The following is a 16,213-nucleotide window of genomic DNA, read 5'->3' as shown; positions in this document are numbered from 1 at the left end:
TAAAACAGTTCAAAAACATAAACTTCATGAAGATAGAATTTTTTTGTAGGTTTTTTATGTTATATTAGACTGCATTAGTTTTAACTTGGTTTAACTAATCAACCGGGAACTAAGTATTTATTGAATATTTCATCCTGTCAATGGTTAATGTCCCTTTTTATCCACAAGGTAGCAGCTTTGCACTACTCTACACAGTACTAGAAAACATCTTGTGAACTGTGAATTTTACATGTTTCACTTAGTAGTCTCGCCCTTTAAAGGAGGAGCGAACATACAGTTAGCAGTTTTGGTCAGTCCCTAAATATTTATTATGTAAGTCAGTGCATGAGTCAGTAGTATCACTGAATGAGATCTAAAAATAAAAAGTCCTCTCCCCAGCATATGCATCGGCCCTCATGAAGTCTCTGAGGGAGGGCTACTCCAAGTCACCAAAGACTCTACTGCACCTGCCAGAAGAGGAGGATATTTTGACTTTATCTTTGTTTATATTAATTTCAACCTGATGTTTGAGATTGTTATAAACGGGTTTAATAAGTGTAAAACCAACACAGATGTTGTGGTCCCGGTTTTCAGGTTGTGATTATTATAAATCAAGACAAAGTCAGATCAATACTACAATTCACATTAAGCTACAGTGTGTAGGATTTGGTGGCATCTCGTGGTGTGGTTGCAGATTGCAACCAACTGAGTACCCCTCCGCTCAATCCTCCCTTTCCAAGACTGTGAGCTGCACAAGTGCAAAACCGTGGTAACGCCATTCACCTCGCTTAAGGTCCATCCATACCATAATAACATTACTTTAGGGGCAACAGAAGTCAGACAGCTGGCGGTACCACGGTTTTGCACTCTGCTGCTCACGTTACCGCAGTTTCACAAGCGTGTCAGAGAACTACGGTGGCCTTCGGGTAACGTAAAAACACTAGAGGCTCTCTCTAGAGCCAGTGTTTGGTTTGTCCTTTCTGGGCTACTGAGCAACATGGCGGACTCCATGAAGAGGACCCGCTCCCTATGTAGATATGAAGGGCTCATTCTAAGCTAACGAAAACAAAACAATATTATGTTCTATTTCTGCTAATAGATCCCCCAACATGTTACACACTGTTCATTTAACCTAAATGCCAAAGAGGTTATTCACATTTGTTTATTTGTGAGATATCTCTGAAACCTGGTAAGAGATTGTGATTAAATCTGGTAAACAATTGGGCCAAGGATCAAGTGTCTATTTTTGTTTGTTTATTACGTTTTCTCAACAATGCAAGATAGGTCATTTTTGAACATTTTCACTCTTTATTCATGCTTATTGTGATGAAAAGCATCTGGCATCATATATCTCACGATTGTCTCTTTTGATCACAATCATGATGTAAATTAAAAAATGTTCTACGTAAGGGATAATGTACAGTGAGCCGTCGTCGGGGTTTATTTCACAACAATGACCCGCTAGCTGTACATGATCCCACTTATTACACGGCTTAGTTAAAGGGACTGTTTGTAACTTTTTAAGCGTATAAATGTACCGGTTCCGGGACACATGCGCGCTCGCGTGTGGCCGTGTCTCTGCTCTGCTGCCTGCTTGCCTTCACTCAGACAGCGCGTGCGTTCTCGCTCCACCTCTAGACGTGAACGCGCGCTCACTCCACACTGCAGAAGAGTTAGTTTAGCCTCTGAGAATATCTAGTGAATGTACAGTGGACTGTACAGTGGACATTTGTGCAGAAATAAATGCTGCAGCTCCTCCAGACCAACAGAGGTTTCCCGTGTCTTGTGAGGTGACAGGGCTCCGCAAAGAGAAACGTTATCGCCTCCCTCCTGCGCCCACAGGGAGACACTGGGTGCCGGTGTCACGGTTCACGTGTCTCGCTGCAGAGCCCCGTCACTTCACAAGACACGGAAAACCTCTGTTGGTCTGGAGGAGCTGCAGATTTTATTTCTGCACAAACGTCCACTGTACATTCACTAGATATTCTCAGAGCTAAACTAACTCTTCTGCAGTGTGGAGTGAGTGCGCGTTCACCTCTAGAGGTGGAGCGAGAACGAGTGCGCTGTGTCAGTGAAGGCAAGCAAGCAGCGGAGGAGAGGCTCCGGTTGCCGGTGTTTCACTGCGGAGCCCCGGAGGGTGAGGCAAGAAAAGCCAACACTAGGATCAGATCTAAATCATGTTCATGGAGAGACCTTCGTCTGGTCAGCTAACATTACTGCAAAGCAGGTGAAATATAGTGATATTGTGGTTTTAGCTGACGTGTGTCGCCTCACTGTTTTGAGTGATGCTCGTTCATGTCTATATAGAGCGAGCAAAGCGCGAGCCTGACGCTGACTTTCGTTGACTTAACGGCCACAGGTGTCGCTGTTAACAAGCATTTCTAAATAGTCCCTTTAAGAAATCAACAATTTTACACAAAAAAAGTCAACATCAGAATTAGGCCCATAGCAACGGTCTGTTATACATAGCAACGGTCTGCTATAAAGAAATAACAGACCGTAGAACGCTGTGATTGACCAATCAGAATACAGGGCTTTGTTGAATACTCGATTCTGATTGGTCAATCACAGCGTTCTATGGTCTGTTATTTCTTCATAGCAGACCGTTGCTATGGATAACAGACCGTTGCTATGGGCATAATTCTGATGTCGGACTATGGCGGACTGTTTTTGTGTCAAATTATTGATTTCTTAAGTAGGAAGCCATGTAATAATACTGTAATAAAATAGTGTCTTTGTGTTATGAGGTAAATGCATTTTTTGCAGCTGCCCAGATTTGCATGCCGTTATTTCAGCCAAGATGAATGTTAGTTCACTTTTTTAATAGTCACAGCTGTAACCCTGCACTATATTCAGTTTTAACAGTTTTCTTCATCTCCTCGTATTTTTATATCTGGTATATTTTTTTTGTACTTTGTAATATGCACTACTAACTTTTTTACTGCCTTTTTATTAACATGTTTTTGCACTATGGAACTGTGATGCTGGAAACTTGAATTTTCCTCGGGATCAATAAAGTTACTATCTATCCATCTATCTATCTATCTATCTATCTATCTATCTATATATCTATCTATCTATCTAGTGGATGTATGAAATTCACACTGTCCAGCAAAATACGTGCTGATAAAACCATCCAGATCTGTAGAAATAAAGTGAGACATTATTAGGCATCAGGTATATTTCTTTATCTGCCCAGAATTATCTTCCCTCCTTCCTCAGATCAGAGTGTTACATAGGCTATATGAGGTTCACACTGTCCAGCCAAAACAGACCCAGAATATGAGCATAACATCCATAATTTGATCACAAAGCGTCTGAAAGGAATTTATGTTCGGCACCTGCCGAGAGTGACGTAGTTTACAACATTTGATGAGCAATCGAAGGCAGCAGCGCAACAAGGAAGGGAGTGTCGAAAGTCGCATCGACAATAATCACGACAACATTCAGACCTTCTGTTGTCTTTATACATGTAGCGACGGGATTATCCTCGAAGACAGCTGAGGCTTCAGTCTACTACTCAGACTTGGTAACTATTATTTCACTTTGTTTGATGAGGATTTTTCTCACACTTTTGATTTAGTTCAGTCTGACCTAGTCTATCTCTGTTAGAACAATTTAGTAGCCTAACAAAGCATAAAATGTTTTGTGCCTTTTGCGTGTCTTTACATTGTTTTCAGATTAAACATTAATAAACGTGATTATAGTTTTCACATTTGAGATTATTACAAAGAAGCTGTCGTCTGTCTTTAGAGGACATGAAAGGACAAATGTCCTCCTGCTGGTTGTTACAGACTCTTTACGCTCAAATCTAAAAGAGATTCACATTTATACAACTTTGGTTTAATTTGTGAAAACATAAAAAGGAATTAGGGCATATATCCAGAAGTTTAGGCTAATATTTTATATATATGACCCAATAGTGTGTGCGTGTATTGTAGGAAAGGAGGAAAACATCGTCGTAGCAAATCAGCAGCTCACAAGGAAGTGAATTTTAATATAGGATCTAATTGTCATAAACAATCACTTAAAAGTTACATTTTAAACACAATTTCTACAGCTAGTAACTCATTAATATGAAATGATGCCGTTCAGGGAAAAAAACAAATCATTAAAGATTTTTAGAAATTTGATCATTTGGCCTTAAATTATGTTTGTTTGTTTTTTTTTATTGAATGTGTAAGGTGATTATTATAATTACTCTAAAAAGTGTTTTGAAATTGTACTTTTTGTTGTTTTATTTCCTAATCTGTCTTCAGATCAGTTTTTTTTTATTTTTTTATATATATACAGTTTTTGTTTCTTCCACTTTTGAATTTAACACCTCTCTGTTTTAGAGACAGAAACAGACTGCCAGCGTGCCACACTGAAAATGGCGGACGGTCCGAGTCAAAGAAAAGTAAGAAACATCTGTTGGTTAGCTATTAATTTATTTTATTTACAGTGGTGTGCGCTACAGAAAAAAATATGAATTTATTCACCCTTTAAATACTCAGTAGTCAAACAGAATATTTAATTGTCTCATTTTAATTTTCCTACAAACCTTTTTAGTGAAATATTTAAATGCCATTTTAGATATACTGTAGATATACACTATATATTTAGATTTGATTTAGTTATACTGTATTTATTTGTAGTTCCACTTTAGCTCAGTGCTTTCATTTTGCAAAATGTCCTGCTGTTAATCCACTACATTTCAAATGGGACTACGTTTAAACATTGTTTTTGACATTTTTTTACTGACACATAATAAATCAAACATGGGACCTAAAGGGTGACATGGCCCACATTTTAACCATAGGCCAACAGCACAATGTATTTTGTTGTATTTCTATTAAAATGTATTTGACAGATTTAGATTAGTTGTTTTCTAATAATACAGTATATTGCCTAGGCCTAGATTCTGTGATAATATTATAATATTGAGTAAAGGTTTGAGTATTTTTCCACCACTTTAACCATACACATTTTGTTTTCTTGCTGACAGAGAGCAAGGCTGGAGAACAGTACAGGGAGCTGCTGCAGGTAAGAACCAGTTTTCTTTTCTGTTCAGGGAAGTTTAAATGAACAATGTCAGGATACCTGAGAAGACAGGTGTGTTAAGCAACACACCTGTCTTCCCAGGTATCTTGTTACAGAGCATTTAGTGGCTAGTTTGAATACTTGAAAGCAGTTTAAATATAAAAGCCATTACAAGATGCTTCCAACATCACAAATAATAGCAAAATGTGTCGAGAGAAACTCAAAAAATGCCAGAGCAAATGTGGAAGACAAACAGAAGGTTTTTATTTAGGTTTCGTTTGGACAGTTGTGAATGCAGTAATCATACTCTGGTGTGGACCAAAACGACCGAACCGAGTCCTCTTTCGGGAGGCGGTCTCGGATTGTTTCCAAGCGAACCAAAATACAGGCTGCCTGTGCGGGCATTTATTGAGATGGACACAGGTAAACGACAGGTTAACATGAGTGGGAGAGGGCTTTCTTCATTTATTCATTTACTCATTTACTCATTACTCAGTTACTCATTTAATCATGTATTTATTTGACAGGGACAGTGCACAGCTTCTTAGCTGTACCAGAGTTAGCTATAAGCTAGTTTACATTTGTAGTCCCTGGACAGGAAACAGAGAATGGCATCTCTGTTAAGAAAACTAACACTGTAGTATAAAACACAATTACAAAACAGTAACGTTACTGACCTGGACCTCTGCAGTATTCCGACGTTTGCTTGACATCTGGGCCGAAGAGAACATACAGAATATGCTAAATAAAGATCGCATAAACAGTAACGTTTATCAAGTAATATGAGATGAACTGGAGGAGAAGGGATTTGTGCACAAAGTACATCAGTGCAGAGTCAAAGTGAAAAAACTTTGACAGCATCATAGTCTGTGATTCCCTGCGTAGAAGTAGCAGCTCTCGACAAAAAAGATAAGTTTGCTCCTTTGTACACGCCCCTCAGAAACTTTTTTGTTATTTGGTCCACTTTGATTCGTGCACTGTGAAACTGAACCAGACTAAAATGAAAACAAACCAAAAGTATCAATTTCACTCTGATTGGGACTAGCCAAATGAACTGTGGCTTGTGAAAGCGCCCTTTGTTGACAGAGGGTTTCCACACATCTTCCAGCAGTATGCCGTTGAATCCGGTGCCTCTCAGTGCCATGGACAGCCATGCCATTGCTCAGGATAGCAAACTTCCAAAGAAAGAAAAAAAGGACTGGAGTACACTGATTGACTTGCAGCCTTTAATTGTCCAAAGAAACATTTGTCATCTTTTCTATCCTTCAGTTCGGCAGGTCAGCCGTTTGAGCTATTCCCATGGCGCAACAGCAAAAAAGGTAAGATAAGATTATGTATCCCAAGAGAAATTGTTGTGCAGCAGTTGCAGTACAAAGTAAGAAGAGTGCAAATATATAGAATACATCTTTTCCTAACATGTCATAAAACCTTGATGCAAATATTTTCCATATTACATCAAATTCCTCTTGTCCGGCATGTGTTTGCAGGTTCAGAATACCTGACACAGGTGTCAGACTATGTATCCATGCATAGACACAAAACTTTAGACTTAGAGAACCCACCTGGTGCCACATTGACAATAGGAGACCTGGACGACACCATTTACAGTGAGGAAGAGGAAGAGGACGAGGTGGATGGGTGGGGGAAATTATACCTTCCCGAGATAGTAAGCATGCAGGTTGTAGGTGTAGTGGAGGGGACCTCGTGCCCGAGTGACCAGCTTGTTCTGATGACCTGTGAGGACAGAAAGCTGTATGCCTACGATGGAGAGAAGCTGCATTTGGTGTCTTCAAGCCTGAGGCAGCTACAATACAAGGGAATAAAGTATCCAGCACTCAAGAGATATTACGAGGGGGAGGCCTTCAAACACAAGGTGAGAAGTTACAGTTAAGCTGCTGGGAACAAACAGGGCTTTGTGATTGTTGACCCTGATGATTGATCACCTGTGGGCACTGACAACGATTTTTTTTTAATATTGTCTTTTGTGTGTAGACCGAGGAGGACTGGGCAGAAGTGAGGAAGAGTCTGGACCAACAGCATCGTGAACTGGTGATGTCAAAACAGTCTGAATTACTTGAGAATCTCAAATTGCTCAAACAAAACATAGGTGGGTATCTTTGTCTTTGCTGCAGGGTAAACGTTAAGGTCTCTTTCAGTTGTCTCTTGTGTGGAATAATTAATCATTCAGTAATTTTCCTTTTACAGAGTCACAGGGGATCTGCATGTCTTTGGACTGTGGGAGGAAGCCGAATAACCACCACACAGAACATGCAAACTCCACACAGAATGGCCCCAAGCCGGGTTCGAACCCAGAACCTTCTTGCTATATGGAGAGATCGCCAACCACTCAACAACGCCACTACATACAAGCGTATCCCAAACAGTTGGTAGTGCACTGAGAAATGAACAACAAACTGATAACTTTAAAACAACAAAATAAAACTTTAAAATTTTAATAGATGCGACTGAGTTTTTCTTATTGTTACTCTTATTGTTATTGGTACTCATATGAATATGAATATGAGTATTTTTTCCACCTCTACTTTTTACAAAAGTATTTTTATGAGTTACAGGATGGCAGGTAGAAAATAAAAATGTAAAAAAGTTCATATTCTGTTCAGGGAGTCTGAAATGAACACTGACAAACCACAAGACACTGTGTGACGAAGTTGGTTTTAGACTGAATTTAGTGACCAGGTTGAATACTTGGAAGGAGTTCAAATGGAAAAGATACATAAAGACAACCCCAAATGAAGGCAAAACTGGGACCAACAAACTCAGTTAAATACTGAAAGAAATGTGGAACATAATTTGGTAGTCATATGACTTTTGTTCATGCAAGATTCAGTTCCCGAAACACAAAAACACATCAGTGACATGTGGTTTTATGTGGCAAAAGGTTTGAGTAATCATTTCCTGAGAATTGTGCCTCCACCCCAATGCAATCGAGCTAAATGCAACTGTGATTGTGCTGTTTAAAGCATCACTTTATGGAATATAATTTCAGTAAATGCATTTCAAAAGACTTATTTATTATTTATTATCCCAAGTCACTAATGACAAATGAAATTAAATTATATATCTAAAACCCTGTATTGTGTAAACCAATGTGCTTGTGTTGTTCTAAACTTAGCTGTGAGCGGGATTTTCCATTTCTGCTTTCAGTTATGTTGAGCAACTTTTTTTTGCTGCTGTTGGATGTGGTGCTATCTTCGCAATACATGTCATGTCTTGTCTAAAAAGTACTGAGAGAGTTTTATGATCCGGCCGCCATGTTGAGACCAGTTGAAGAAATACCAAGCACCGCCCACCAGCCGGAGCAAACTTTCTCATTTTACAGCTAAACAGTACACTATAAGATGTTTCTGAAAACATTTGAGGAGAGAAATAGTCATTACAGCAACAGAATATTGATTCATATTTGATCAGCACTGCCTAGTTTGACCATTTGATGGGAGTTTGCAAGTGATTGACAGCTGCCTCTGTTGAATGAACAGCCAATAGGAACGCTCTCTCTCTGAAATGACCTGTGATTGGCCAAAGTCTCCTGTCACAGGTTAGATTTTTTAAAGCCTGAAAACAGAGAGGAGGAGCAGAAGTCTAGTTTTCTCTCATAACACTTGAATTACAATATGCTGAAATGTTATTATAGAGTTTTGCCCAATGATGCCAAAAATATTCTGCCTACTGCAGCTTTAAGACTTTTTAAGTTTAAGTTTTCGGGTTGTCCATCTGCCCGGTCCATTCGTGTGAATGTAATATCTCAGGAAGGCCTGGAAGGAATTTCTTCAAATTTGGCACAAATGTCCACTTGGACTCAAGGATGACCTGATTACATTATGTTTTCACCGGTGTTTGTTTGATGGTCTGTCTGTTAGCAGGATTACTAGGCTAAATTTTGTCCTCTGTCAAAAGAGTTTGCGATGGATTTGAATTAAATCTTTTGAGGGGTGGGGTGTGGCGCAATGAACAATACATTAGATTTTGGTGGCGATCTGGATCATGATCCGGATTCAGAAATATTTTGAAGGATTCCGATCAGCCTGAGCCTTAAGACCACTCGGTATAACACATGCACAGTGTAACTGATGACGCGTTGATGATGCGTGACCCCGCCTACTTGTGAGAGCAGGAGGACAGGATAGGACAGGAAGACAGGATAGGAGGACAGAGGATAGAGGACAAGAGGACAGGAGGACAAGAGGACAGGATAGGATAGAGGACAGGATAGGAGGACAGAGGACAGGATAGGACAGAGGACAGGAGGACAGCATAGGAAAGAGAACAGGGAGGACAGAGGACAGGATAGGACAGAGGACAGGAGAACAAGAGGACAGAGGACAGGGTAGGGCAGAGGACAGGATAGTACAGAGGAAAGGATAGGAGGACAGAGGAGAGAGGACAGGAGGACAAGAGGACAGGATAGGACAGGAAGACAGGAGGATAGGATAGGACAGGAGGACAGAGGACAGGATAGGAGGACAGAAAACAGGAGGACAGGATAGGACAGAGTACAAGAGGACAGGAGGACAGGATAGGACAGAGGACAGGAAAGGAGGACAGAGTAGAAGAGGACAGGAAGACAGGATAGGACAGAGGACAGGATAGGAAAGAGGACAGGAGGACAGAGGACAAGAGGACAGGAGGACAGGATAGGACAGACGACAGGAGGACAGGACAGAGGACAGGAGAGGACAGAGGACAGGAGGAAGGACTGATACTGACTGATGTCTGTGTTCTTCAGTTTTTATAAACTTCACTTAGTATTTTCATGTCAGGAATATGATTTATTTTATTAACATGTTAGATTGTTAGGTTATTGTCAGATATTAATGAGTTTATATGGTGGCTTTGCTGTTGTAAACATTACTGTTGCTGCTCTAGAAACAAAATTTAGCCTAGTTATACTTTAAATACAGTATATGTATATGTTTAGCTAATATGCACACTTCAGTATTTGTTTATTTATCACAAGTCATATCATCATTGCGATATTGAACAGTGTTATTGCACATCGCAGATGGAACATCATATATAGGAATTCATATAGTGCAGGCCTAGTGTGAGAGGCTGCCTCTTGCGTAGCATGAGAGTTGTGTGAGAGTTTAAGTGCCATATAGGGCAGGCCTACGCTACTGTATTTTAACATCGTCATAATTGTAATAATAATGGGGGTACTTGGAGAGCCAAATATTTTCTGAGGTGGTACTTGGTGAAAAAAGTTTAAGAACCACTGGTCTACATAGACACTACAACAAAATCCCAAATGGTGTAGGGTGTTTTATTATTAGTCTGCGAGGTGAGATCTAGGTGGATTGATTTTTATTGTCATGTCACACCTCAAAGTTCTGCTCTTCTGTCACATTGTAGGAATTAGAATTTGGTTTTGTTCTTTTATAGTAGTCAGTTTAACAGACCAGTAGAGGGCAATGTTGTTCTTTACTTCCTCTCTCCATTATATCAATTAAAAGTAGGACTGAACCAGCTGTTATGTTGAAGTCTGTTCCCTCGCCGAATAGTGTTTCCCTCAGTAAGTTGTTAGTAAAATAACTAACTGACAGCAGCCACGTTGATTAAAGATCATAACCTGCAGGCAGGCCAGCCATTAGGAATTATGGGCAGGGGGACAGATTTTCCAAATTGGGCCCCTCATCCACCCCGAATCCAGGTCACCCAGTTTCATATGATACCATTATCTTCACTCCAACTTTAAAAATGAGCCTGCTAGCTGGTTTTATTTGCTAGTCTGCCTGTAGCTCCTCACCTTTTGACGCTCAGCTTCGCCTGTCATACCTGCTGCTTCTCCAAAAATGTTGTTATTGCCTGTCTGATCCTTTCATTTTCTTGTTCTCTCTGTACCCTGGCTTTTATTTTGTTGAGCCCCCAATCAGGGCTTTCCACAGGGATATGGAGTAGCCAGCCAGTGGGAAACAGTAGCCAGCTAGGAGGGTCTGGGGGCATGAGGCCCCCCCAGGAGAATTTTTTTTTTATAAAAGCCCAATTTTGGTGACCTGTGGTACAATCTAATGATACTATTCCATCATATACACTGATCTTAATTATTGTGTATTTTAATGAGTTTGCCTACCTGATTGTAAACATGTAAACACACCATTGATAGCTTCTCAGTACCGTTCTTCACCCACGTCAAGAGCCTTGGGGTCACCCTGGACAGTACCCTCTCCTTTGCACCCCACATAAAAACGTCACCCGGACTGCTTTCTTCCATCTCCAGACTCCGCCCATCCCTGTCTCACTCCAGCACTGAAATCCTGGTCCATGCATTTGTTACATCCCGGATCGACTACTGCATCACTGTCCTCTCTGGACTTCCCATCAAACTACTCAACAGACTTCAAATCATTCAGAACTCTGCCGCCTGGATCATCACCCGCACTAAATCCTCCGACCACATCACCCCCATCCTAATCCAACTGCACTGGCTCCCTGTTAAATCCCGGATCGATTACAAAAACCTTCTGCTCACCTACGAAGCCCTCCAAAACCTGGCCCCCACCTACCTCACAGACCTCCTTCAGGAGTACGCCCCCTCCCGTTCCCTCCGCTCATCATCAGCCAGACTTCTGACTACCCCCACCTCACGCCTCAGCACCATGGGAGCCAGGGCATTCAGCTGCTCTGCTCCCAGGTTATGGAACTCACTCCCCCCACACATCCGGCAGTCTGACAATATCACATCATTCAAATCCCTCCTCAAAACCCACCTGTTTAAACTGGCCTACTCTCTCTAGCACTCATCATCACCCATCCTATGTGTCTGTACAAATATGTCTCTGTCATGTCCTGTTGTTTTTATTTGTTTTATCTGTCTATGTTTACATTGATTCTTGTAAGGTGTCCTTGGGTGTCCAGAAAGGCACCGGGAACACAGAAGTCTAGGTGACTTTGTTTGCACAGCTAAAACATTTTTAATGTATTTTCACATGGTGTAATAAGATAAGATAAGATGAACCTTTATTAATCCCCGGAGGGAAATTCAGGTGTCAAAGCAGCAACATCAGCAAACAGAGTGAAACACAGGAGAGGTAAAGGTATACAAAAATTGTAAAAACAATAATAGAGATATAAAAGATACAGAGTGAATGGGTGAACATAGTGTGTACAGTCCATAAATAAATAAATAAATAAATAAATGTAGTATGTGCAATAAATAAATGTAATATGTACATATGTGCAGTCTATAAAGTGGTATATAGGATGTATAGTGTAAGTAAGTGTAAAGTGCGCCAGTGGTTAGAGTCCAAGATGGTTGCAGATAGTGCATGTTAAAAGTAATCATCAAAATAAATCATTTTCCATCACGTAAGCAATTCAGTTCATGAAATGTTAAGCTTAGCCTTAGATAACGTTGATACACACTCTTTTGAGTGTCTAGCAGCGATTATAGCTTAGTATCGGGATTTTAAGTAACTAACGACAAAACTTTATTTTTCTACTCCTGAATATAAAAACGACTTATTGAATTCGGTTGAGAAATGTAAACGTTATAGTGCTTTTTATCCAGAAAAACGGCAGCTCCCCCGTTCACCTGTATGTGTTTACAGGCCAGTCGTGACCTCCCCAATATGGCGGCAACACTGACGTATGGCAGCAAAGGGCTGAAGCGGCCAATGTGGTATCTACGTATATACATCTATATTAAAGATACCCAAATGTATGAGCACAAGCACTGAAAAAGTGAGTTTTTCATCAACTCCACAGCCCAGTCCTGCACTTCTTTCTAGGGCTGGGACAATACACATAACTTCCTTCTACCTCCGCATAGACTCGAATGAAGCAAATATATTGATTCTGGCATTAAAAAAATTCATTTCAAAATCGTAAAAAAAATAGATAAAATTGCAATACATAGGTGAATAGATGTTTTTTCCCATCCCTACTGTTTTCATGGACCAACCAGGTGATGTCTCTTCTTTAAATTTTTTAATTAATGCAAGGTGAGTTGTGTTCAGAAGGAACAAACCATTTCTTTGACATCTGGCATATTGGGAAAAACATGTACTGTATCTTCATGTTGGTAGTTTTGTTTAGGCTGGTTGTCTCATTTTTGTGTCTGTTCCGAAACAGGTCTATGGAAAGCTTTGCATGATGCAGCAAAGAAGAGGGGGTGTGAGGATCTGGAGGCCAGCCATTATTAACCACCTGTAGCCTACTGGACAGCAGCTTCCGCTCCTAATGGAGATCCACGTGTGATGGAGGCCAAGTGGCAGCGCATGGTGAACCATGTCCTGGACATCCAAGAACACGGCACTCCTGCATTTGTCCCTGCTGTGCACATCCACTTCTGTTGGGAGAAACAACAACAATGAGGCTGAAATGAAGCTTTCAGTGCATTCAGGTTTTGCTGCTCCCTTACACTGTAGGTTAAAAGACATGTGATACCTGTGTCACCGTGGTTCTTATGTTCTTATGTTTTTATCTAGTTTTCTTTTTACACAATGTCATACTACCGGTTTGCTTACTGCTGACAGAGAGTGTTTGTACGGTGGGTGGGGGGAGGTGCAATGATTTTTTGTTTGAATCCAACTATTGAAGGTGTGCCGATGCTAAAACAAGTGCAGACACAAATGTTAGATGCTTAACTACTGAGTCAGCCAGTGTGGCTCTCTGAATTACAAGCTGTATGCTATAGTACAGATTGATTGTTCTCCTGTGGAAATGACAGTGGATGATAGTGTGGAGCTACGAATGATGCCACTGAACAGCAGTATTGCTAAAAGCAGTATTTGTCACAACAAATTCAAGCCTGATGTCATGAGCTGGTTCAAGGTTCAGACAAAGGTAGGGTGACCAAGGTGTCCCACTTTACGAGGGACTGCAGAGCATTTTTATCCCTGTTCCCACGTCCCACATATTGAGACAATGTCCCACAATTTCATTGGCTCTAGTTTTCAAGAGTCAAACCACTGCAGGACAGATGCTTTTTTAAAATCTGGCTTTTATCCAATGGCTGTGGAGAAAGCAGGGAAGGCTGTCACTACGGGACTGTTTGCTGTCAAACTGCGCACATGTGGGTCAAGTGCAGGTTAACATTTCACTGTCTTTGCCACGCTACGCCCAACGGAGAAAATTGCGAGTCACCGCAAAGTCACAAGCTATGCAGATCTAGGCGGAATATGATGGAAACTACCACAAAGAAAAGGAAGAGCAGCTACAACAAAGACTTAAGTATTTATAAGCTGGTGGAAGGCGATTCTCAGAGTTTTTTATGAAATTTGCCAGTTGTTTTTCAATTTGCCACAGGGGGATACGACATTAAGGGACACAGTTCATGTGAGTCTGACAAGAAACGTGCGGCTCAAAAAGAGATGTGACAATCTATGGATGCATTCAGGCAAAGCATAGAAATGTTACAGGATACAGGGCAGAATAGAAATGTTTATCATTTAAGTTAAATAGACATATCAAAATTGTAGACTACCTCTCAGCCTTGGTAACGTGTCCCACATTGTCCCACACAAACATACTCTTTGTCCCACATTTGGTTTGTTGGGATCTGATCACCCTAGACAAAAGGGGGAGAACATGTGGTTTGAAGCAAAAGTGAGAATAATGTATTAAAATGTACATAAATAAAGCAATGCTATGTGAAAAAAATCAGTAAAGGTAGTGATGTAGGGGGTACAAAGGTGAGTGAAAAAGGTTGTATGATGGAAAATAACAAAGCACACTAAAGGACACTGGAGACCATGCAGGCCTGCGTTAAAGACTTCTGGTGATCCTCCATCGTGTCACAAATCTAAACTACATACTGACTCTAAGCAGCTTCTTAGTGTGGTCACACTTGAAAAGTGACAAATAGAGTTTACTCAAACCAGACACTATGCAGACCAAATATAGTAGATTTTTGTATGTGCCGTTGATGCACACTATTCTCCCACAATGCAATGCTGTCTTTCAGAGGCTGTAGCAGGTTCAGTTTTAGAGCTAGGGAGTGTATAAACAGAGAAGACTAAGGCAAAATCAGAGGCATGTGAGGAATAATCAAGGAGGTGGGAAAACACATAGAGACAGGAAGTAAAACTAAACATGACACATGAGGAGTGAACTTATCAGAAATAATGCGAATAAAAGACTTGAGTGTGGAACGCTCGACACCTTCCACACTCAATTGTCGCCATCTTGGTGACGTAGCGGAAGGGGTGGAGCCACGACCACTATTCAAACATACGTAGATAACAGAATAAAACAATACAATACGTAAACATACCGGTGCATTTTCAGCCAACAGGAGGACACATCGTAGGCGTAGGCGACGACGTTGGAAACGTAATTTCCACTCTGCTTTTACTTTTTTTCAGAAGATATTTTGGCGGGTAACGAGCCGCGGTCAAATGTTGCAATCGTCATTTCCGGTCAGTGCGCCGCAGAGTATTCGATTTGAGACGACCCTACACCGTTGAAATTTACGCAGTACTTAAAGGGACTGTTTGTAACTTTTCAAGCATATAAATGTAGCTGGTCGGCACACATGCCTGTTCGCATATGCGCGCTCGCATGTGGCTGGAGCCTCGTCTCCGCTGCTTGCTCTCCTTCACTCAGACAGAGCGCGCGTCCTCCACCTCTAGACGTGAACGCGCGCTCACTACACACTGCAGAAGAGTTAGTTTAGCTCTGAGAATATCTAGTGAATGCACAGGGGACGTTTGTGCAGAAATAAATGCTGCAGCTCCTCCAGACCAACAGAGCTTTCCCGTGTCTTGTGAAGTGACGGAGCTCTTCAGAGAGTTACGTTACCCTCTCGTTACCAACCGGGTGCCGGTGTCTCCTCTGCTCTCTCCGGCTGCGGGCGGAGAGAGCAGGGAGACACGCTGGAGAGCCCCGCTGCTTCAGCCTGCACTTAGGCAGGAAAAGCCAACACTAGGATCAGATCTAAATCATGTTCATGTAGAGACCTTCGTCTGGTCAGCTAACATTACTGCCAAGCAGCTGAAATATAGAGTGATATTGTGGTTTTAGCTGACGTGTGTCGCCTCACTGTTTTGAGCGACGCTCGTTCAGGTATATTTAGAGCAAGCAAGCGCGAGCCCGACGCTGACTTTCGTTGATTTCAAGGCCACAGGTGTCGCTGTTAACAAGCATTTCTGAAAGTTACAAATAGTCCCTTTAAGTGAGTACAGAGTGCACAACGTGCACTACATTGAAGTGTACTTCTGGAAGTACGTGGATTGGAACACACTCAATGTCATAC

At 41.2% G+C, this 16,213-nt stretch overlaps 1 protein-coding gene across 1 annotated transcript; it reads left to right on the top strand.

Moving 5' to 3' along the window:
- The first annotated feature begins 3,424 nt into the window (after positions 1 to 3,424).
- LOC119503980 lies at positions 3,425 to 7,416 on the top strand. Its single transcript, XM_037796070.1, has 7 exons — positions 3,425 to 3,508; positions 4,317 to 4,378; positions 4,967 to 5,004; positions 6,271 to 6,320; positions 6,489 to 6,874; positions 6,994 to 7,108; positions 7,207 to 7,416. The coding sequence occupies exons 2-7, from the start codon at positions 4,352 to 4,354 to the stop codon at positions 7,398 to 7,400; spliced, it is 810 nt and encodes a 269-aa protein (XP_037651998.1). The 5' UTR covers positions 3,425 to 3,508; positions 4,317 to 4,351; the 3' UTR covers positions 7,401 to 7,416.
- The last annotated feature ends 8,797 nt before the right edge of the window (positions 7,417 to 16,213 follow it).

This window comes from Sebastes umbrosus, chromosome 15, assembly GCF_015220745.1.
Source record: "Sebastes umbrosus isolate fSebUmb1 chromosome 15, fSebUmb1.pri, whole genome shotgun sequence".
NCBI lineage: Eukaryota > Metazoa > Chordata > Actinopteri > Perciformes > Sebastidae > Sebastes > Sebastes umbrosus.
Note: the sequence above shows the minus strand (reverse complement) of the source record. Positions and strands in the feature narration are given on the sequence as shown.